The 25,287-nt window shown below is 43.0% G+C and overlaps 1 protein-coding gene across 2 annotated transcripts in view; it reads right to left on the bottom strand.

Annotated features, from left to right (window-relative positions):
• Window positions 1-25,287, bottom strand: part of EIF1AD (eukaryotic translation initiation factor 1A domain containing) — a 505,590-nt gene that overhangs the window by 258,568 nt on the left and 221,735 nt on the right. For both annotated transcript variants that reach the window (XM_069644800.1, XM_069644799.1), the window contains exon 4: window positions 8,041-8,149. In XM_069644800.1, the coding sequence (XP_069500901.1) occupies window positions 8,041-8,149 (109 nt within the window). The remainder of the gene's footprint in view (window positions 1-8,040; window positions 8,150-25,287) is intronic.

The following is a 25,287-nucleotide window of genomic DNA, read 5'->3' as shown; positions in this document are numbered from 1 at the left end:
TCAGAAATATAACCCAGAGGCTGGAATGAGTGCACAGAAAAAGGGACAAAGACATTTTTAGCCTTGGCCAGAGCCTTTCTAGGGGGTTCCACTGTGCCACGGGGTACCTCTGACAAAGCAGCCTCGAAAGGCGTCGAGGGCGTCGATGGAATCGGCGTCGATGTCGAGTGTGGCGCCGACGGCTTTGACACAGTCCTCGAGGGCGGAGCCCCGAGCGTGTCCTTCGACAGCCTGGGTGCCGATGGCGTTGATGGCTTCCTCGGAGGCAGAGCCTCGAGAGAGTCCCTCGACGACCTCGGCGCCAATGTCTTCTTCAAAGACCTCACAGGCTCTGACGGCTTCGAGGGAGTCGAGGACCGGGACCTGGAACGGGCATGTCTAGAGCTACCATCCTTGTCCGACCGGGACCTCGAAGGTGCCCGGTGATCGCGATGACCGCTCGAGCCCAAAGGCGTGCGAGTGGTGTCTCTAGCACGGTCACAGCCGGCCTCTTTGGACAGCGCGGACGGAACAGAGCCCTGCGACTGAAAAATCGCCATCATCTCCTGCCGAAATGAATCCCATTCTGCAGGAGTGGAATGCTTGTTGGGACAAGCAACCCGCCGATGGGCGGAGTCCTCGGACGAGGAAGGCGACCAGTGACGGCGCTTCCGTGAGAGCCTCGAAGAGGCAGAGGAATGGCGGGACCTACTCCTGGACCGAGACCCCCCAGACTTACGCCGACGATGCAGAGAGTCGCCCCTCGAATCGTCAGTCGAAAGCCCAGTGGATTTCGACTTCCAGGGCTTGGCAACTTACCTACAGAAAGCTTCTTCTTACGTTCCCGCAAGGCCTTCGATGTAAGTGACTGGCAGTCTACACAGTCATCCGAGTCGTGGTCCTCACCGAGGCACCACAGGCAGGCGTCGTGCCAGTCCGTCAACGACATCTTGGACCCGCAGTCCCGACACTTCTTGAAACCCGGCCGTGGGGTAGAAGATGACAAAGACATCATGGATCTTCACCAACAAACAGGTTCGAGGAACCGAAAGAACAGAACTCAGAAGAACCGAGGCGCGCCGAGATCTCCGAAGCGAACACGTTCGTGGAAAAAACAGAACTGAGGCTATGGGTGTCGTGCGTCCTACTTATAACATCCGGTGACGTTGGCTCAACGGAGGCCCTCGAGGACAGCGTATCGACATCATCGGCGCAGGAAGATTTTCCGAAGCAGCACAGCTGTGGTGATTACCTGTCATAGATATGGTATACGTCGGGAGAACCCAATCCCCTCAAAATTAACGTATTGGGAACAAAGAGATTGAATCGAGGTAATTTCTTGTATATAATGGCAAATATCCCACAGTTACGTATCCTCAACGCAAAAGATTTGTTCAGATTCTCATTAGCATGTCATAATAATGATCACATTCTCAAACTCATCTGGACACACCTCCAAGAATTCAAAGATATGGGGTTTGTGTTACACACCTTTGATGACGAAAAGAAGTCACACAAATTCCTACAATACTCTGTAATAGAAACTAGTAACTTGCTTACCCAAAACCACACGAGAAATACTATGGGCAGTAATGAACAACAATGTATTGCCAATTTAATGGCTCTTGTTGCTTCTAATAAATAAATAATTGATTTGGGTAGAGCCTCTGCTCAGAACCATCTTAAATACTAACAAGCCATTAGTACCACATTAGCAATTGACCAAAAATGGACTTAAAATTAAAACCTGGAATTCGTGTGGATTCAATCATCTTCAGAGATGGATATCCACAACCCCTCGTGTTGATCAACCTAACATTATGTTCATACAAGAGACCATGCAAACGAGGTTTTGCTAGCTATTGCTAGAAGGCTTTTTAACTTACTGCTCATATGCTACTAAATTAAACATGGGCAGACTATCCGGAGGGTTAGCTATCGCGCTTGACAACAAGTTGAATTGCCAGTTTTAACTGGTTTGTTAATATATCTTGGCTGTTGCTCTTGCGCTCTATGACTCCAATGAAAAAAACATACTTTTACTAAATCTATACTGGAATCCATGTAAGATATCGATTGAAAAAAACCTGATGAAATGGATCTATGTCTCGATGTTGTATTGTCTAAACAGCTGGATGTGGAAATAATAACCGGCAGTGATTTTCATTCACTGTGTATTAATGGCTTGTCATCCACACTCGAGCCAACAACACGTCATGACTCAATAGCCAAAGAACATGGGAAATGTTGGTCTAATTACTTTGATGATTGGGGCATGAACTTTCTACAATGTAATCCACAAGGCCCGCAATATACCTGGTACTGTGGTGAAAACAAATCTATGATAGATTATTTCTGCCTCTCACATGACCTTGCCCAGATTGTAATCAGTGTTGACATTGCAGAAATGGACTAGAGTGACCATGCACCCTTGACTCAACATCTGTATCACCCACTCCTATTTAACAGACGTGCCAATACTAAAACTAACAGAAACACACTGCGGTTACAAATCTTTAAGGTGGAAGCCAGGCCTTTGCAAGGAATTGGCCAGACTTGTCTCTGAGGCACTAGACAATAATTATAAGAAACTTTACCTTGATCCCTGTTCTATATTCAAAAGGGACCACTACATATCTAAAATTGTTACCAATATTATCAGTGAACTCGCTATGAGACAATCCTTAGTTAGCACCGATTTTAGGCACCCGTTCGATCCGAATTGTAAGATCCTCAAACGTGATAAAAATTGTAATCTAATGCACTTAAAAACCATGGAATATCTCGCCCTTGTCTATGACCTAGCCCGGAAACGGATAGTCAAAATTTAAAAGAATCGAGTCAAGGCTGTACGATTGCTCAACCAAAAGAAGCTTAATTGTTCCCTTATACAGTCCATTTGTAAGCATGATACAAGAGCAATTTGGAAAATTATAAACAAAAACACCACTAGCCAGATTACTTCAGCAACTAATATTATCGATAGTATTACATGGTCGGAGTTCATAACAGCTAAATCTGCTATTCCTCCTTGTTTTAGGAATTATTCATATCAGCTTCCCGATCTGACCAGTTCTAATATTCCACAATGGTCCCACACTGACATTGAAGCTGCGATTAAAAACCTTACTTTCTCTAGAGCAGCTGGCCCGGATACTATTCCACCTTGTGTTATGAAAACTGATCCAACCCTATGGGCTATTATTCTAAAAGTCATATTTGACCTCATTCTCTTATCTGGTAACATTCCTTGCTCTTGGACAACATCTATCATCATTCCTAGCTTTAAAAAGGGGGACCCATTAAATCCTGCCCATTACCGTCCCATATCTCTTATGGACGCTGATGCGAAGGTTTTTGCGACTCTAATCCTAAATACTCTTGAAAAACATATTACTCAACATAACTTATATTCTAGATTTCAGACCGGTTTTAGAAAATGTACGAGTACAGCCCCCAATGCTACGGTGCTGTCTCATATATTTGCAGAAAATAAATATAAAGATTCTTGTCCCATTTATATGGCATTTATAGATATATCGGCCGCATTTGACAGTGTTATTAGGAATCTCCTTTGGGCCAAATTGGAAACCATGGGGATCCCTTCAACATTAATCTATTGGATTATTCTCTAACACGCTGACACATTTTATAAGATCAGGGTCACCGCTGAAGGTGCAACTACCGACCCCATAGCGTCGAAAATGGGGCTTAAACAAGGATGCAACCTTGCAGCCTGCTTATTCAACCTCTACCTGAGGGATTTGGATAAAACATGGCATGAGTTAAATCTATATGCAATAAAATTTGGTTCCATTCGGATCCAGTGGTTGGCCTTTGCCTATGACGTGATACTCTTTGATCCTACTTCAGCTGGCTTACAAACTAAGTTGAACTTGTTTGAACAATTCGCAAAAACCCATAACTTAACTCCCAATCCATCAAAAACCTGTATTATGACATTCTCAAAACAGAAAAAACTGAAGTACTATAAATGGGAAATTGCAAACACTCATATCCAACTTACTAAAGAAACCATCTATCTTGGATATTATATCAGTAATGATTGTTCTATTAAAATGTGGTCAGAAAGATTAAACATGAAGGCAAAACCACTTCTGTCTCAAGCGAAATGTATTTATAATAAATACTGCAAAATTTCATCTAATTCCTTTACTTGATTTCCAGAGTCTCAAGATTGAAAGTGTTCTCTTATAGACTCTTGACATATGTCTCCTCGACATGAGTAACATCTTAGATAGATTACAGGGTCGCTTACTGAAATCTGCATTGCATCTGTCTCTGGGAATCCCAAATTGTATTATCCGCCACAAACTCGGACTGATTTCTCTCTCTTGCCGAAGAAATGGAATATGTTATGTTAGTGAATAATTGTCCACACTCTCTTAAGCTATTTCAGGAGGACATTTTAAGAACTATGACAATACTGGATATAAGCAATTACGATCTCTGTATAAGGCCAGCTCACGTAAAGAAGAAGAAGCTATTTGAAAACGATTGGATAAACACAATCTCTGAATTTAAAAATGACTCTACATTTAGCATATACCAAATATACTAGGAAGCGTGTCCCTCGGTGTAATTATATAGAGATCTTTCCCTGTACCAATTTTCGCAACAATTATATCCGATTTAAACTAAATCAATACCTTAATAAGGAAAGAATAGCTCACTGGTATTGACCTGTTAAGCATTGTGATGAATTGAACTGTCGATTTACTCCATGTGGTGCCAAGATTGAAACTTTAAAGCATCTTGTTTTAGAATGTTCTCATTTTAAATTAGAACGAACTAAGTTATTGATAAAATTTGTTGACACTGAACTTTGATGATTATTTTATCTCCCTTTGGGATAGGATTATGCAAGGCAGTCACCGTCCCTTAATATTTGCATTGGTGAGATTATTACAACATATTGAAAAAGAACTTTAAATTCATGCACCTTAATATTACTAATTTCTCAGAACTTTTTACTATAAATCCCAAAGGAGAATATCTCCTCATCCATGTGAACTATGCTGCTACATTTAATACTATTCTCTTTCTAAAAGGAAAACTATGCTCTAGCTTTCTCATTTATATAATGTTTGTTCGAAATCTTATTTTTGTACACATTTTTGATGATTTTAACTATCAGGTTTTAGTAAATTTGAAAGTCTTGCACATAACACTTGTACTATGAACTATGGTAACACTTGTAATCAAAGTACAGACTTGCTTGGTTTTATTCTGTAATATTATATTTCTGTATATAAGTATTTACTTTTTTGTAAGGGTTTTTATGAACCATAAACAAATTCAAAAATAAAAATAAAATTATGCTCCAGAAGCCCCCCGAATCGCCTTCTCCTATCGCAGTCAACAAGGCTTTCCAGGTGGCCTCACACGAACCCCTTTAGTCTTTTAGGAGCTTGCAATATTCAATCCTAGCTCCCTGCAAATCTGAGATGCTTGTTGAGTGCCGCTTTCTAACCTCCCTAACCGGATTGCCTTTCTGCTCCCTACACTCTGTGCCATACCAAGTGGTCCTAGCCTCAATAGCTTTACACACATATTTCTTTGGGTGGGAAAACACATGCTTAACTGAAACTCAGTTAAGGGAAGTTTCTATTATGAAAAATAGGAAAGATCAATACATTTCTGAACAACCTTGAGTCGACAGTAGACTTTTCACTGTTTTTCTGAGATAAGTGTTGAGAGACCAAATGATATATTGTACTTTTATGGTTTATTACTGTGTGAATTTTTAAGATTTCTTGTTATCTGTAATTAAAGAAAGATCTCAGGTAGGGCAGGTGATTTACTGTGAACTTGTAATGTTCTATTAATTGAATTGCACCTTGCACTTTATACTTCCATATACATCTTTGCCTGTCCCTCTGCCTTCCATGCAGATCAAATGTGTAAAAATAATGTTTTTTTTAACTTTTTTTCAAATGGTTGTATAGATTTGTTAGATATGCTGATATTGTGATGTATGTAAGACAATAAAATATGCTATTTTTGCAGAACCTTGCTGTCCAGATTGTCTTTGGCCCGTCCAAGCCCTTGTAGTTTTAGTAATTGTTTGAAACATTATTGCCGTGAGACACCACGCTCGTAGTTCATACTATAAGAAGCATCAGCATGTCCTTAGCCTTCAGGGGTGCCACAATCAACTTCTGGGGAAGTACCCAGACCACTGCCATCCTTTAGAGTGTCCACAAGTTCCCTCGTTCTCGATTCCTGGGATATCAGCTCCTCTGGAACACCAGGAGTGCCATGCTGCAGGCCAAATCCAGAATTAGGTTGTTCCTCCTCTTCCACCTTGTCCTCATAGAGGCCATAGACTTAAAAAACTCTCCTTTGTCTTGTGGTTTGTAAACCTTTGACTGTTCCGAAAAGGATGTTGAGGGCCTCGACTCCAACGTCGATAAGCTCGACTTCAATGCCTTCGACAGTGTCGCGTGGATCGGAGGAGGAGTTTCTCATTGAGGCGTCGAGGCCATGAGACGCGCACGAGATGCCTTTGAATCCTTCAAAGACTTTCTGCCCAGGCTCTTGGGCACGTGGTCATCAGTTTGCATTAACGCCCTGTCGCCCTTCGGTGCGATGAGGTCAAGAGTAACAACTTCTTTGAAGGGGCTGACATCACCGCCTTCTCAAACATTTCCAACATCTGCAGGCAGAATTTTTCCAGCTCTGCTTTACTAGCCCCCTTCTTCAGAAAGCTTACCAGTTTCCTTTTGGCCCAAAAATCTGTAGAGGACGATCTGGAGTGATGATGCCTTTTCTTGGATCTCTTCGAAGACAATTAAGAGGAATGACAAGATCTTGAATGCTTAGTGTGCTTACCGTGCCACTTGGCACGGTGTGGAGATCTCTTCCATTCGGCTCCCATCTTCGGATGATTATTTTGTGGGGATTACCAAACACGACTTTGGGGATGGTTTGCCCAAAGCAAGTTTCAACTTCCTATCCTTTAAAGCTTTTTCAGTCATAGACTGGCACGAGCCACAATCGGCACCAGAGACATACCCATGAGGATCGGTTATCTACATCTTAGCCTAACACTCGGCACATCTCTTGAAACACCTTTTCAGGGTATGAGTCGTCATTTTTAGATAAACTCGCAAACTACAAAGTTATTGAACATGCCAAGGCAAAGAACCGTTTCGTGCAGCTGTGCGAAAAGAACGTAACTGAGACAACGGGTGCGGTCCATACCTTTTATACCAGTGTCAACGTCGTACTCTAGGAGGACGGAGGCTCTCAAAGGACACAAGGTCGACGATGCATGGCGCCCCCTTGCTGAGAAACGTTTGAGCTGCAAACAGGATATCGCACTGTATCAAAGATGACGAATATGTGGGAGGACACAATTCATTCAAAAGTGCCAATTGGGATCTGTGAGGGGAGTGCAACAGTGTTTTATTTCCTAGAAGGGAGCACTGGTTTAGTTTGTAGTGTAAATTGTTGTATCAGATTTAAGGAGGGTGAGGCAGAAGCTCTTCTGCTGTTTGAACGTGGTGCAGTCAGCAAGAGATTTGATATTTGCATACGTTTTCCTCTGCTTGACAAGTGGTTTTGTTTTGACCCGACATAATTTTTGAGAGGGTTAGCAGGGCCTTGTTCATGAGAAAGGTGTAGCCACCACATTTTCTGAAGTCCCTCCACAGGAGCTTATGCTGATGAAATGTTGGGCCTAGGTATTTCAAGGTGGGAACCACTGCAAGAGCATTAATTGCTTCTGTAGAGAAAGGGTTCATGAGACCAGTTTCAGGAGAGAAATGAAAGAATGGGCCAAAGAGGCGGTCTAGCAAGCATCAGCTAGTTTAGCTCTCTGGAAGCTCAGTGAAGGTCTGACCCTATGAAACTTTTTTTTTCCCACACACAAAGGTAGAAACTTAATTACAATCAATCAAAACATGGATTTATTTCCTTAAGCAGCAAGGCTACTTTTGACAGTCACCACTCAACCAGCTAAAAAAAGCAATTCTTTGAGCAGCACAAGCAAACAGAAAAGAGAAACACACCAATTTTCTAAAAGATCCCGCTCACCTCTTTTAATCCAAATATTTTTCCTGAATTTTGTTGGCATGCTGACAAGGAACTTCTTCCCGTCACCTGTTTCCACCTCGTGAAGGTTATTTCCTGGTGTCCCAAGAACCTGGAGTAAGGTGAGAGAGATATAGATGATATGGTTTGACTGTCCTGAAAAAGTCTTTACCTTTACTTTAATAAGTTTATATTGCGCAGCCATTGACCCTTCGGCTTAAGGGCGCAACAAAACAAGGACAACATTTAACAAGTAAAGCATGAGAGACATGCTGAAGTTTGAGTCTAGGAGATACTAGAGTCAAGAGTTATGCAAACAACAATGAGAACCAGTGGAATTTAACGGTGCACTTTAAAGTCAATTTCTTCATATAATATTAGGTTGAAATGCTTTATTGGACTGTTATTATTTTTATAGTCCACTGTTCATGACAAATATGGGTTTTGTTGCTATGGCCAAGGAGGCTATGTTGAGCCAATGGGGTTAAACCTGTTGAGAGTCGAGCATTTCTGAAGGACAGATGGCCTGGAATGTTCCAAAATTGTTTAAGGGCAGAGGGGGGAAAGGTGGGATGTTACAGGATCTGGGTCAAAGATTGGTGAATGTGAGGGGTTAGCAATGCGAGACGGAAAACTGTTTGATATTTGTTCAAAATATGACATTTTATTGGTATATAAACGATGTCAAAAGGCCTCACCGGTACGAAGTCCTTTCATCGCGGGATGTTTTTCGCTGGGTTTTCTACTGCAAATTCTTTTACGAAAAAACCCATAGAATTTTTTTAGGGGGATTAGAAAATTATATATATGGGGTGTTGGTGTTTAGGAATACATAAAACATTAAAGGGAATATGAGAGTTTGGGGGGAAATAATTGTAAAAAATGTGATGGTTTGCAGTAAAAAACCCAGCGAAAAAACATCCTGCGTTGAAATTACATGGAACCGCCTCAACCACTCTACTGTGGGTTTGCCTACCTAACTAAGGGAAAGCACTCTAAACACAGGAGTTCAGGCCCAGACACTAAACATCAAAAACAAAAGAAAATATATGGCAATTCAACAATAACATTCACAGTATCTTGATAACCTTTTAACAACCTGGGTGCACACCCTTACCCAGGATTCACAGTGTATTCATCTTCAATGTCCATGAACAAAATATAAAGACATCCACATAGGTAATAAAGTCTCAGTTCAGTTCTTGAAAAGTCAATAGTAAGGTAAAGATCGGTCAACCACAGTTCCAACAACAACACAAGTTCTTCTTCTGATGAAATAAAGACTTTTCACTTCCTCAAAATAGCATCAATGTTTTCCTCAGCCACAATGCCCTTTTACCATTTCCAGTTATTTAAAAAGACTTGACACAGTTCAAAAAGAAATACAACTTCTAGGATGTTAATGGAACAAAAGTCTTGGTTAACAGTAATGAGTCGTCTATTCAGGTTAGAATTCACAATAGGTATATTTGTCAGGATGACTTCTCAACTCTGTTGCTTTTACTTTGACAACTTTACTTCTACCAGTTTACCATGAGGACATTCTCCTTGGCCCCATAGCATTCCACTTCATTGGGACTACTGAATTCTTGCATTCACAGACAACCAAAATATACCACCACAGCTTCAGTACTTTGTATTTTGAAGACAGGTTTGGGCAAGATTCAAATTAAGGCACTGCAACACCCCCTAATAGGCAAAGCACTCTTCCTCTGAATATCTCTTCATAAGGGGCAGTCTCTTTGCCTCTTTTGTCTGTCTACAAACATGACAACTTCAGTATTTTGTATAAGCGGCAAGGTTTCCTTTCCCCAACTTTACCTTCACCTTTTTGTCACGGTTAGCCATATAATTACACAGAAGCCTTGGTGCCACTCTCTTGGCTTTAGGTAATGCTTCCACTCATGTAATCTTGGGCCAGGTTGAACTTCTATTGGGCTCAAATAAATTGTTAGACCAGTTTCTGGATTTGAGAAAGGCTGCTGTCAATCTCAATAACAGAATATTCATGGCTTGGACAATGCGTGTGCTCTTTCAAACAGCAGATACTATTTTAAACACTTGACTTTGTTTAGGAACAATGCTTGTTTGTTTGAATAACGTGGTAAAGTTCACTCTTTACTTAGGAAACAAAATTAGGTACACACAACCACTTCTTCATAACGTTTAAAGGCTTTATAAGTGTTTAACAATGGTGTTCCCCAACGTTCATTCTGTTTGGTAAGAGAAATACGACCACTTTTTCTTAGAGTTTAACAAGCTTTAAATGTTTAACAATGGTCTTTTGCAATGTTTGTTTTGCTCAATAAGAGACACAAGACCACTTCTTAAGTTTAAGTGCTTAACAATGTCTTTCAGTAGCATTTGCTTTCAAGCGAGTAAAGAGACATTTCCATTCATACGCAAGTGCTACTTTCCATTGTTGCCTTATTAACAAATGCAACTAACAGCTTTCAGCTCGCTTCGGCTTCTACACGAGTGAAGATTTGACTGGATACTGTTGCCGGCAGTGCTTTTGCAAGGAATCAGAACGCCAGGTTTGACTCATCGGCTTCTGTGATCCTTGTTCTTCGGGTTGCTCGACTTCCACGACTTCAGGCACAGCTTCTACTGCTTCTGGCTTCACAGGGACCCACACCCTTACTATGCTCAGGTGTCTCCGGTACGGCCATTCATTCAAGGAGCCCCTCACACTCCCGAGACCTGTGACTCACCCACAGCTCCTCGCTTCGACCTCAGACATGTATTCCGGCCCGCGAACTACAGCAATCAAGCTTGCATGGGAAAAGACAGCCTCTCCGCACATCTTCTGCTGCTCAGCCTCTGCACTTCAGAGTTTTGGGGAACAGGACCCTCTCAGATCAAGCGGGTAAAATCTGCTTCATCCACGTTTGGGCGTCCCTCTAGTTCTCCTACTTCTGCTTGGTTTGCCAGCTCAGTGCCTTCTTCTTTCTTCTTCTGCGACTACAATATGCACTCTGGTCACGGTTTCAGCTCCTCCCAATTGTTTGCACCTGAGGGGGCCTTTTATGCCTCCGAGGATCCCTCAAGTGTGGGCTGTTAGGCTTAATTGCCTGCGTGGGCCTATCTCCCATCAGAGAAAATGTTTATAAAAAAAATGCAAAGAAAATGGCTGCCGCTATTAAAATGAAAAAGGGACTATGTCCCTTTTTCAGATGACGGCGGCCATGGAAAACATGTTCCAAAATGACCACCTTCATCATGAAAAGGGACCTAGTCCCTTTTCTATTTTGGTGAAGGCCAGATGGAAGGAGCATCGGGGACTGGAGTGCAAGGCTCCGGTCCCCCAGGTAAGTTGGGGTGTGGGGGAGGGGAATTTTTAAGTGTACAGGCAGTGTAATGTTAGTGACAACATTTTGATAACTAGGACACCACCTCTTGTACCTGCTCTAGTTTTATTTATTTTTAAATGTGGAAACTGTGGCCTTGGACATAATTGGTCCATTTAATGGGTTATGGGATGGCAAGATGTATGTCCTACTCATGATATACTCCTATATAAACTGGCCAGAGGTGGAATTAGTGAGGGGGGTTATCACAGAGGAGGTGGTAACATTTTTGGAGGGGAACAATCAGAAGAGAAGGGGTTCCCAACTCCATAGTTGCAGATAATGGTACACAATTCATATCAACAAAGTTGATAATGCCTCTACAAGAGAATGACTTTAAAAATGTGATGACCCTCTTCTATCATCCTCAGGTGAATCAATTAGTGGAACGTTTCAACAGGATTGTAAAGCAGACCGTGTAATTGGCCAAAGGTTGCATCCTTAGTGTAAGGGAAGAGCTGGGAAATATGTTGTATTAGTACAGAGTAAGAAAACATTGCAGCACCAACAGATCACCTTGTCAGTTAACGAGGGGTAGACGCCCCAGGGTTGCTAAATGCCCACAGTGGTTAGAGTGTTCACTGGATGTGAGAACTAAATCAGTGAACATTCAAATTTATAGGAAGGAAGTGGAGAGGAGGAAAGAGCTGGGCTGTGTGGAACCTATCCCCCATGGTGTCACTTTGGCAGTCGACGGGGTGCATTTCCCCCAGTTTAATTTGCTAAGCCAGTTGCAGACGCCGTCGCTCCTTATGGCTAGCTGAAAGGGGTTTGCTTTTAATGGGAAGGTTGTCTCCAAAGAGTGATCACTAGACCTATTTGATACGTTGTGGCAATTCTTGGAATTCGTACACATCAGCCCCGGGGATCAAAGGGCTTGGAGAGACAGCATTAAGGTGGCAGCGCAAACATTTAACTCTTGTCCCATTACATGGCTAGCCACATATTGGTGGGATAGGGCTCGATTTCAATTCAATTTATTATTCAGATACAAAATAGCAAGGACATCTAGGTCCGATGTTTAAAAGAGAAAACAACACATTACAACATATAACAAAAATGACCAATGTGTCATCATATATGGGGTCTCCTTTGGAAAATCAACTATACGGTTATTGATTGGAAGTCACCTTTATACATATCGTATATGGGAAAACAATTATATGGTATATGATTGGAAGTCACCCCCATTTACTAACATCACTCTAAGTTGGCAATTTGCTCAATTGTACTTTGATATAGGCCATTAGACATCTTTATGCTTGGTAATACAATGCCTTGGTTATTTTTGTTATATGTTGTAATGTGTTGTTTTCTCTTTTAAACATCGGACCTAGATGTCCTTGCTATTTTGTATCTGAATAATAAATTGAATATATTTTTGTAACACCGGCTTCTCACTCATATCTTGTGATATCTGTTCACACACAAGACTTGAATTTACAATTACCTCATACCAGTTTGAATCTCCAACCCATATGTTGACAACAATATGTAGCTTGATATGGGCAAGGGCAGAACTGGCGGACGACCAAGATACCACGAGGAGGGAAGAAGGAGCTGTGGAGCTGAATCGTGAAGCAGGTGAGATATTAGCTAGAGTGTGGAAGAGGTACTGCAGTGTAAGTGTGCATGTTTGTGGGGGGTGTGTTTAGTGTAAGGAGTGATTGAAAAGACAATGAATACTGGGAGAAAGGAGGGTGACTGAGTAGTAGTGGGGAGTAGGGTATAGCAGTGTAAGGAGGGTGAAGTAGTGTGAGGAGAGAGTAATATTGGGGAGGTGGGAGGAGGAGAGGGTAGTAGAGGGAAGGATGGATTAGAGCTGAGTGAGCCTGGAGGGGCTTGGGCCAGGTCGGGTAAAAACATGGGCTCTGGCTGGACCCTCATTTTGAGTGAGTGCCTGCCCAAAGCAGGGGCTGGCCAGTTGCCCGATGCAAAAGAAAAAACCCTTTTTTTTATTTTAAAGCCACACTCCTCAATTGGCGACAGAACTGAGGAACGTGATCGTCTGACTTTGCCGTATGTCCCGACCACCTGACTTCCTCATTGAACGGCTGGGAAAGGACAGGAAGTTAGGCGGCCGGGACAGAAGTCAGGCAAGCACGCGCCTATTGTGCGAATTTAAAGACAAGTGAAGTTCTGCTTTTTTCCCTCACACCCATTTTCTCAGCCTCCAGCCCTCCACACCCCTTTTCTCAGCCCCTAGCCTGCCACATCCCTTTTCTTGGCTCCCTAACCCCCCACACCCCTTTGCCAAACATCCCACATTCTTTTTCTCTTGGCCCCCAAGGCCTCTCACACCCCTTTTCTTGCCCCCCCAGATCCCCACACATCCCTTTTCCAAACATCCCACATCCCTTTTCTCTTGGCCCCTAAGGCCTCTCACACCCCTTTTCTCAGCCTCTAGCGCCCTCACAACCCTTTTCTCAGCCCCTAGCTCCCTCGCACCAGTTTTATTGTCTCCAGCCCTCTGCATCCCACTACGCACCTTTTCTCGACCCTTAGCCCCCTTTTTTGGTGGGCCCTTGCCCCCTCATACCCCTTTTCTCAGCCCCACACCCCCTTTCCCAGCCCCCAACACCCCTCATATCCCCTTTATCAGCCCCAGCCCCCTCACAACCAATTTCTCGTCTTCAGCCTACCACACACCTTTTCTCAGCCCACAGTCACCCGCACCCCTTTTCTCATCACCAAAGCCCCTTATCCCTTTTTGCCCAGGCCCTAGCCCTCTCACACCCCTTTTCTCAGTCCTGCACCCCCTTATCTTTTCTCAGCCCCCTCACAACCCTTTTCTCGGCCCCCAGTCCCACCCCAACCCTTTTCTCAGCCCCCTCACTCCCCTTTTCTCAGCCCCTAGCCCCCTCACAACCCTTTTCTGTGCCCCCAAACTCCCTCATATCCCATTTCTCAGCCCCCAGCCCCCTCAACACTGTTCTCGGCCTTCAGCCTCCCCCGCCACTTTTCTCAACCCCTAACCCCCACAACTCTTTTCCCATTTCCCTCATTACCCTTTTCTCAGCCCCCCCCTATGCCCTTTTCTCAGACCCAGGTGCCTCACAGCCCTTTTCTTGTCCCCTAGTCCCCGATACTCCTTTTCCTGGGACCCCAGGCCTCCCACATCCCTTTACTCGCCCCCAGCCTCCCCACAAACCTTTTTTTGCCCCTAGCTCCCACACACCCCTTCTATCACTGTATGTCCACCAGATCCTTGAGCTGATAATAGAGTTGCAGCAGGGTTACTCCCGCCCAAAGTCTAACTTCTCTGAATGTCAAATGATTCAATTCCTCATATAAAAATAGTTTTGCTAGAAGATAGCTTATTTTAAGGTCTACCTATGGGGTATCGCCTCTGGGCCTCGCCGCCTGGTAGACGCTTTGCATTACTCCAGTCATCAGTGGGGCTATGTATTGCCCTCATTGGCCCCATGTTGACAAATAAAGCGGGTAAGGTCTTCCCCTCTAGTGTATTTCTGAAGGACAGCCGCCAGAATATTTGGGTGACCTCTGATCGAGGCCACTACCTCTGTTAGCTGGGTCATCACGTATTGGGAGCTTATTCTGGCCTTTGGGCCTGTTGGGACCTTGCACTTGCAGTACCCGACGGAAAGCTTGGCGATTGGCTTGGGCCTGCTGTGGCTGCATATGAAAGGCTTGCTGAAGCTGTTGGCCCTCAATCTGCGCCTTCAATAGGACTTCCATGGCAACATTTTCAGATACTAAAAAATACAAAAGGAGACTAGAGGGAGAATTTCACACCCAGTTAAACAGCCCTCTGCAGGTTATTAATCTAAAACTTACACAAGTGTCACTGGGTCAAGTCGTTTCAGAAGCTCTGGTAGGGGGTTGTACATTCCTAGACTCAATTATCCAACAGCATTTATGAAAAAACACTCAATCTAACGGTGTGCAAAAGTATCATATTTTAATTCAATGTATATCTTACTAAAAAACATACAAAAGGGAAATAATCAGAGTAGGTTTGCATAACGCAAAACTATAAGTGCTTTGTGCTTTACAGTGCATCATATGCCTAAATGCATACAGTATATTACTAACAGTAGTACACAATTTCTATAAGCCAGTCTACTCAATCATACTCTTCATACTTCATACACCCCACTTCATTCACCAAACATGTTTCATTCCTTCTTCTCAATTAAAAAGCAACTCTAGGAAATTCTTCAGGGGTTCAATATCCGTTATTTCCCTTCACTACTTCATAGTATTATGTTTCCGGTTCTGTTATTGGATCTCATTTCATTCTGTGGACCGGAGCTGTTCAGTGGTTATCCACCCAACTGGATTCTTCTTGATCTTTAACAATGAAGTGCACCGTATATGGCTCCCGATTATTGTCAATTGCACATTACTGCATGTTCAGAGGCATCATATCCTCTGAGATTCCAATTGTTCCATCAGTGCCCTCTTGTCAATCTGTGGGCTACTGGCTCCTAAAGGTGACTGTCCCCTCTACAAAGTGGCATGCTCGCCGATGACAAGGATTCCGTGTAGGTAGTCTCCCCATCGCACTAAATCCAATTCCTTTTGTCGATCTGTGGGCTTCTCTCTCCGTGTCCTCTACAAAGTGGCGTACTCGCCGATGGCCAAGGTTCTGTGAGAGTAATCTCCTGATAGCACTATGTCCAAATCGTAGTGTTGAATCCTGTTTCGGTGAGTCGTGTGTCTAGTAGTTTCTGATGGTACCTGAACTTGTTAACTCTTGTGGTTTATTTTGCCGTCATCCCGCAGTATTTTCAGATCCCACTGCTGCCACCACTGTCAAACTTGAACAAAGGGACCGCAAGGTTACTGAAAAATTGTGATTTATTTATTTTCAGTAGTTTTTTCTCTTCCTTTATGGACAAGGGGCCTGTTATCTTCATGCAGTTTTATTTCAATGTGGGTCTTGATAGTTTGTGTATTTCCAATCACAAGGGCACCTCCAGAGTCTCTAGTAGGTCCAGGTGGTCCTTGGGGAGTCCTCAGCCTCATCTTTCTCTTAGGGAAAGGAAGAACACCAGGGTCAGTCAGTTCCTTTCCTCAGTCTTCTTTTCCCTCTTCCTGTTCCTTTTATCCTTCCCTACACTTTCTGGCTAGCTCTCACTGTATTCCCTTTTTCCAGTTTTCTCCCACATAAGCCTGGTTCTGTGTCTGCTCTGGTCCTGCCCCAGCCCTCCCTTCATGCCACTGATCCGTCCCTCCACCACGCTGCTTCCCAGATGATGTTCCGAGTTGCAGCATCCTATTTGGTGAGCTGGTTCAAACAATTCTTCCCTCTGGGCCTCATCAGGGAAGGGGTCTATGGGTTGGTCAGAATGGGTGGGCTGAGTCGGCTTCTTCTAAGTGGGAGCTCCATGTGGGGCTGGAGTCTTCCACTTCCATGCTCGCTTTGACTTTGGGCTGCGAGGCAGAGGGACAGCTTGGGCTCGCTTCCATTGTGTAGGCACTCTGTTTTCTCTCCTTCAGGGAGTTCAGGGTCTATTCTCCTGTCATAGGTTGGTACCTATCATTAAGATTTTATAACCTTCTCCTAACTACTGTTCTACATTTTATTCACGGCACCCAACATTCGATCACCCACTTTCATCCCTCATAAATTGGCTAAACTGGCATGGCTCTTGGAGGATAGGGATTATTTAGTCTTCCCCTTCCCACTTTCCCATTTGTGTTAACTGTATACGCAGTTACACAGCTATCTCTTGGTTTTGGCATTTCTGTCAGTCAGATAAGCACCCCTAGGATAATCTCCTTGTAAATGGTGGAAGGACATTCAAAAATGTTATCTGCTGAAGAAGCCTTAACACTTCAAGGGACCTCTTGAGCGCATTTTCAGTCCATCGCACAACCATGCATTGACTAACTCTACTACAACGCATTAAATGCACTAGAAAAAGCCTTCACAGAAAATGGCTCTGCATCACAGGCGGCACCCATTGTACCATCATCGTACACTTCCCCCCCCCGCAAACCCTTATACCTTCCAATTGTTTGTCTGTTCGTCTCCACTCTAATCCAGCTCCTCTGATCCTCCCACCTTTTCTCTTTTTCCTTTTCTTCAAAGACCATGGTCACGGCAGGCAGGGGAACACAAACACCACTGTCCAGACAAGCCTTACAGTCTTAGGACCACTACGATGTTGATTGGCCACAGTATAAATGCTTGTTAGCATAACAGATTTTTGGGCAGAGAGGAACAGCCTTTCTAGAAACCTATTATTGCAAGCAGCAGAAACACTGGTCCTTGTAGGATCGGTTTGTACTATTGTGTAGCTGGTTGAGATTTTCATGGACCTAGGGAAGTTGGGTGATGTGAGGGGTGGGCCATTCCGGAAAACACCGCAGACGGATAGGATTTACCCGCGCAGCAGCGCACAACACGAACGGTAAATTTATAAATAACATGAGTAACATATAGAACCGAACGTAGTTGGAATATAGAAGAAGGTTTAAACTGAGAGCGGTCTGTATACAATTATGAGTAGATTTGATTGCACTGTAGAATAGTTGTTTTTCAAAAAACGAACGTGAAACTGGAATAACTAAACCACTTAATTAAGTACAAACTTTGATAAGAGTACCATCCATTTTGTCATACTGTAGGAATACTACGGACACAATATCAGAAGACGGTATTCCCCTGTTGAAAACTAGAAAAGTGAAAATATGGACAACTGTTAAAGTGCAACGTTGGAATGCTGCAGTATACATTCACTAAAAATACCGTTAGTATTTACTTAATAGCCGATAGAATGAGATGCTGTAGGTCTCACTTGTAGTTCACATTGTTGGGCAATAAAATGACTGAGATAGTTGTTGTGTTACATCTTTTTAGATGGTAGTCAAACACCAGTGAAGTGTGATCTACATCTAGACTTCGATTTACAATGCGGGCACGGATGGGCAGTGGACGAATATAGTGCCGTTTCCATTTTTCTGCTTTGATAGCTTCAACTTAAACAATTATTAAGGTATGACTATGGCTTTGTTAGTCCATTTGATTTAACACAGAAGTCATTCGGGTACGGAAAGTGGTAATTAACCCAAAATTGAGAACTTACCATAATGATATGATCCCAGGTTATAAGGTTTTTATGACTCTGTCTCCAGCACTGACATGGTGTCTACTAGTGGTGATAGTTTCTCGAACAAGTTTAACTAATTAATATAGTTTCCCTATAACATCAAGTACTGATCACACTTGATGTATAGATGCCTTTTTGGAAGAGAAAAGGGTACTGTGTATCCTTTACTGCACCCTGCTTATTGAATTAGCGGTATGCAATGACCTAGTCGGTTAAACCATATAATCAATCTGACTGAGTGTGTTTCTGTTTAAATTTTTAGGCAAGCTGTGGATATTGCCGTCACGTCTGTATGTCAATATACGTTTCCTTGAAGGTTCCAGACATACTTACCCCTGAAGAATTTCCGCTTAATAACTGAAATACGGAAAGAAATATGTTGGGTTGGGGAACATGAACATGTTGTAAAAAGAAAATGAGACAACAGACAGTTAAATACTAAGATTTGACCATTAATTCCGTCACTGTAGATTGGTAGATTTGTTGAACTTTTTAGAAACAAAGGGACAATTACTTGTTGAGTAGAGTATTGTCTTTTTTTTCTTTTTTTTATAATTGAGATGGCAATTGTATGGCATTGAATTATAAAGAGAGAATGTTAAAGTTGTGTGTGTATGAATGAGGTATGGTTGGAGTGTGCCTTGAAGGAATGTTAAATGATGAGATGTTGGGATCTATGAGACCCAAGCACTTTACAAAATTGAAATTTTGTAATATTGTGATATTTAAAAAGAACAAGTTACTCTCTTACCTGGTAACGCTCTTTCGATGGGATGGTCCGACGACGTATTCCATATCTATGACAGGTAATCACCACAGCTGTGCTGCTTCGGAAACTTTTTTTGGCGTCTGCGTCCTGCGTCGAAGGGCTAGGTTCTCTGTTCTCAAAGCCTGGACCTCCATAGTAAGGTTCTGCATAGCTGCTACCAATTCTTAATATTGCTCTAACGATGCCATGGTAGATATTAGGCGTTGTATGCTGTCAAGATTCGAGGCCTTCTCCCCTTCCTCCTCACCTCAATCTTCAGTGGCGGATTCCTTAGGATTCGGATTCGTCTTCTTACGGTCCTTCCTCCTTGTAGGAGTCTTGTCCTTTGGTGTTTTGACTTTCTTTTCGTGTAGATAGGGTCTGGCCCCTCTGGAGGCCGCCTTGGCAGAGATGGAACCCTGTCCGCGGGGACCCCCAGGGGGCCAGTCCTAGTTCCAGGGAAAAAGCACGAAGGCAGAAAAAACCCGGTTTCCATATGGGTTCAATTAGGGAGCAGTCTGTTCCCTTCACAATGCAATGGAGGTCTATTTTCAGCTGAAACTGAATGAAGTCGGATTCCAACTCCGATGGTGAAAGTCTGTTAAGCTCGACAGTGACAATAGAGCTAGTGCAGGCTTCCGGAGAAGAAGTAGGAGGTACCTCTTCAAAATGCTATTCACAATAGTGGCACACAGAGGAATGAATCAGGAAACTAAAATAACAAATAATAAGTTCAAGGAATGAAAGAATAGACAGGAATGCCCGTAAATAATAGTGAAAGGATGGCTGGAAAAGAGGAAGTATAGAAATTAGTGTGCAAGAAAATACCCAGGCTACAAAAGGAAAAGGAATATGCTTGCTGAGCGAGAGTATGCTTGCAAGCGTGAAGCGTAGCAGCGCTGAGTAGCCGAAAGTCTGAAAGCGCCAAGCCACTAAAATAGAATGCTACGGCGGAAAACAAAGAGACATTGGAGGCAGTCGCTCAGGCAAGGCAGAGCCGTCAGAACAGACGAGGAGGAAAAAGTATAAACAAGGTAGAAGTTGCAAGGCCCAGGAAACAGGAAACCCAGGAAATTACTGGAAGCGAGAACAGAAGGTAGGCACAGGGAAGGCAAAGGCAGCAGCAGAGGAGGATTGGCAGGGAGGAAATTCACGAACGAAGTTTCCACACAAACCGGAGCGTAGTGTAACAGATACACCGCATCGGTTTGTGGGAGGAGCCAGAATTTAAAGGCACGGCCACCATATTGGGTGAGGACTAGAGCGCGCGCAAGTCAACGCTTCCAGCGCTTCCAAAGGTTCCATTCACAGTTCCTGACACTTAGCGCATGAACCGCCCTTTTTGTTGCGCAACCGTGACATTCGCTCGTTGCGGCGATTGCTGCATGGCGGACCTACGAATCATCAGTATGCAGCATCGATGGAGGTTTCTTTCTTTGATGGGCACCGCCAGTTTAGCTGTGTCCTTCGGTGTGGGTGCCTCTCTGTGTAAAATCTCGTCTTGTGCCTGGAAATGATGGCATTTGGCCTGTTTACTGTACATTTTGACTGAGGAAAATGAATCTTGGTTCCTTTGTCCTGGATCTGGCCAACGAACTGCACCCTGCATCCTCTTGACAATGGTTACCTGCCTCCTTGATCACTGTATATTATTCTATCAACGAGGTTACAGTGCTGTCAAGTGGTGTTTCGTTTCGGTCTGCTGTGGATGACTTTTGACTTGGTGACATGTTTTCAGCCGCTTGGGGGCTTTTTATTTGGAGGGCTGATGTGTCTAATTGGCCTATTATGCGTTTTATTTTACGGCCAGCGTGCGAGGAGCTGGGAACTGCTGCATATCAACCCTATTGTTATATCTGGGCAACGGTGGCTCTTCATGGATTCCCAGGTGGCACTGGCCTTTCATGCAACTGCTCTGGTTCTGGGATATGTGTGGATTTGGGTTTGGTTAGGCTTGGGTGGGGGGGAAAGGAGGTGACTCTGTGATGTATGAAAAAGACCTCATTTTCTGACCCACCCTGGGAATTCCACTATTGATAATTTATAGTTTGGAAAAAAAAACAAAAAAAACACTTGATGAGCACAGGTCAATGGCGTGATAGTTGTACAGCAAATACGGGTTCCTTCCTCATGCACTGTTTTTGGTTCTGTGGTGGATTACTTCATGACTCTTCGCCTTTTTGATGACTTCGGTCTCTGCTGTGGGATCACTGATATGGAGGGAATGTGGGCTGTTTCTGTATCAGTGCTTTTGTTGACGCTTTATATGGAAATTGAGCTGCCCACCTTGCCTCGTAGTTTGGGGGCGATGTTTTCTGGAGTTAGGGGAGCACATATCCAATAGCAAGTGTTTATATAATTTATATAATTTATGCTTTCTCAGTGATTAGTATCTTAGAGAGTTCTACACTTCTTTGTTACTCATCTGGTTTATGAAACTGGTAGGTGGGGGTGGGAATATATATTCTTTTAAGAATTGGGATGTATCTTCAGGTGCAGTCTCTGGAGTGATTGTAATTCTGGAAGCAAGAATAGTTGTATATATAGTGATTCAGCATCACCTGGCGGAAGCACTAGGTGTGTGGTTAATTTTAAGGTATAGGTTTTTAAGTGTTCTATGTGTTTGTTTGTGTTTCTGTTTGTCATGTTTGTCAATGTTGTTTATTGACTTGTGGGCACTCTTACAACTCTTTCATTTAAACTCCCTTGGATGGCTTTCACGGATAGGATTGTTAATTGGCTAAACGTGGTGCAGGAGGGAACTGAAGATGGCTGAATTTAATGTATGTTCTTGGAATCTTAAAGGCCTCAACATCCCACGAAACAGGAAGGAGGTGCTGACCAGGTTGAGAAGGGAAAGGGTCGACATTGCTCTAGTCCAAGAAACTCATTTGCTTGATGAGTCGACACACCTTCTTAAAAATAAATGGTTCACAAAGGTTTTTTTAAACTGTTACAGTAGTAAATCGAGAGGAGTGGGTATGTTATTGCGTAAAGGGTTGAATTTGGTGGTGGATAAAGTAGTGATGGATGGGGAAGGAAGAATTATTCTGGTAGATACTAAGTATGAAGTTAGATCTGTCACAATTGGTTCTATTTATGGTCCGTGTGCGGGTGGGACCTCTTTTTTTTAATGAGGTATTGTCACTGTTGAGGGGCATGACTGGTGAATTCGTCATTCTAGGGGGTGATTTTAATTGTGTCATTGACGGAAGGACGGATCGTGCAGCACACTGCAGATACACGGCTGACAGTTCTGGTAAGGCTTTTCGAGATTTTTTAGACAATCTGAACCTAGTGGATGCTTGGAGGTTCATGCACCCTAATGATAGGGAGTTCACCTTTTATTCGCCTGTACATGATTCTCACTCGAGAATTGATTATTTCCTAGTCACGGATAAATTGAATGACAAAATTAATTCTGTAAATATAAAAGAAAGGGGTATATCAGATCATTCAATGATGACCATGCGAGTATCTATGGGACAGGAAGATTCAGGGTTTGCTAAATGGCAGATGAAATCTCATTTTACAAGAACCAGGGGTAATTGAGTCCCTGGAAGAATTCACAAGAAACTTCTTTGACCTAAATGTAAACTCGGCTTCGGATCTTATGGTTTGGGACAGTTATAAGGGGGCCATAAGAGGGGAAATCATTAACATTACGTCTAGGATAAGGAGAAAGGGAATGGCAGAACTTAGTAAATTGGAAGATAGGCTGAATGCGGCTCAAAGAAAATATGCAATGTTTCACAGACCTGAGGACAAGGTAGAAACAGGAAGACTGAGGAAACAGGTTAAGCAAATGATGAACATTCAATATGAAAAAGGTGTATTCTTTATGAGGCAAACATTTTGGGAACAAGGGGACAAAAATGGTAAGCTCCTAGCTAATAGACTTCGTGGTCTCACAGAGAATTCCTTTGTTCAAAGGTTGGTAGGTGTGAATGGAGAATTTACGGTGAAAAAAGGTTAAATATGTGAAGAGTTTAGGAGGTTTTATACTACTTTGTATGACGAGGAGCAATCTCCAACACTGGGGGATATGGATACATTTTTTGCTAAAATTGTTTTTGCCCAGGTTGAGTGGAGATCCAGCAGAGGTTGTAGATAGTCTTATTATGGTAGATGAAGTGTTAACAGCGGTTAAACAACTTAATAGGGGTAAGTCACCGGGTTTGGATGGTCTTCCCGCTGAATTTTATCAGGGGCTGAGTGGTGTGTTGCTGTCCTTCTTATGCAATCTGTACAGTGGTTTTATGAGGGATGGGGTCACGTGCCCCTCGATGAGGGAAGCTTGTGTGGTGGTTTTAGGACATTGATTGATATTATGGGATTGCCAAAGTCTAAAACTCGGGATACCCTGTTAATTTTCATGGACGCTGAGAAAGCCTTCGATAGAGTCAACTGGTCCTTCCTATATCATACCCTTAAGAGGATGGGATTTGGGGATGGGTTCATTAATACCATTCGAACATTGAACTCCCACATTAACGCAAAAGTTTGGGTGAATGGTGCTATGTCTTCTTTTTTCCTGTATAGGGGGGACGAGACAGGGATGCCCATTGTCTCCATATGTATTTAATTTGGCACTGGAACCGCTCATTGCGTACCTAACACAGGAACCAAGTCTTTGTGGCCTTCAATTCGGGAATGAGGAGGTAAAAGTTCTTTGTTATGCTGATGATATGACTATTGTTTTATCCAATCCAGCAGAGGGGTGCGATAAACTTAAAATCATGTTTGATGAGGTGGGTCGGTTATCTGGCCACAAGATCAATTGGGGGAAAACAGTAGCCTTTCCGTTGGATGTAAGACAACCACGGGATGTGTTGGGTTCGTGGAATTGCCATTGGGAAGTGGGTGTTATAAAGTATCTGGGTGTTTATTTGGTCAGAGACTTCAAAAGAATGGTCGGGTCCAATGTGTCTAAAGTATTGGAAAACGTGAAAAGGGATATACTAAAGTGGGCCAGTTGACATTGGGGTTGTGGGCTAGAGTAAATGCGGTAAAAATGGTTCTTTTACCAAAAATTCTATATATAATACAGTCCATCCCTTTAAGATTCACTAAAAAAGTCCTTGGTTCTACTGATAAAGTTTTTCAGTCCTTCCTCTGGGGAGATGGAAATAGATCTAAAGTGCCTAAATTTATACTGCTGCGTCCTGTGAGAGAAGGGGGATTTGGATACCCAAATTTGGGGAAATATTGTACTGGTTTTATCTTGAAAAAATCAACTTCTTATTTCTCCAATGCGAACAGCTATGTGCCTACTTGGCATATTATTGACAATTCTTAGGTTTCGCCTTATGCCCTAAGTGAGCTCTGCTCTATGTCGAAATTGCTGAATTCGGGAGCGAAATTGCCATCTATATGAGCTACTAGGCAGGCATTACAAAGTTTTGTGATCAACAGTGGTGATGATGTTTGAATGCATTATGATGCTTCTCTGTGGCATAATATGGGACTGCAATTGGCAAATAAATCTTTGTGCTGGAAAAGTTGGATTAATAAGGGTATACTCAAGGTTCGTGATGTGTGGCACAATGATCGGATGATTCCCTTCGATCAACTGAGGACTTCTTTTGGGATTGGGGGTAGGGAACGGTAACGTTACAGGTCTTTGAAGGCTCTTTTGATTGAACGATCTGGTATGCTGAATGAATCAATGGCGGAGAGGTCCTCAGTATGCGAGGTTGTTCGCTCCTGCCAGTGTACTGTTTCCAAAAATATAAAGCTGATGCCACTGGAAGATCAGGAGGTGGTAGCATGGGATAAGCTTCGCCAGGCATGGATTGAGGAGCTTAATGTCGATATACCTGTAAGAGAATGGGAATATCTGTTTCGTGTAGGGGTGCAAGCAAAATTGGATTTGGGGCTACGTTACATTAGGCAACGGATCATTTATAGATTGTATTGGATGCTGTCTAGGATGGCGAAGTTGGGTCTTTTGGAAAATGATTCCTGTTGGGGTTATGGGTGTGGCGGGGGTACTTTAATGCATATGTTGTGGGCATGCTCGAGAGTGTCTGATTTTTGGTCAGATGTGCTGGATAGGTTGGCCATCGTA

Source organism: Ambystoma mexicanum, chromosome 2p, assembly GCF_040938575.1.
Source record: "Ambystoma mexicanum isolate Mex_15411 chromosome 2p, UKY_AmexF1_1, whole genome shotgun sequence".
In the NCBI taxonomy this organism is placed as follows: Eukaryota; Metazoa; Chordata; class Amphibia; order Caudata; family Ambystomatidae; genus Ambystoma; species Ambystoma mexicanum.
The sequence above is the reverse complement of the archived record's forward strand: the minus strand, read 5'-3'. Positions and strand labels throughout refer to the sequence as shown.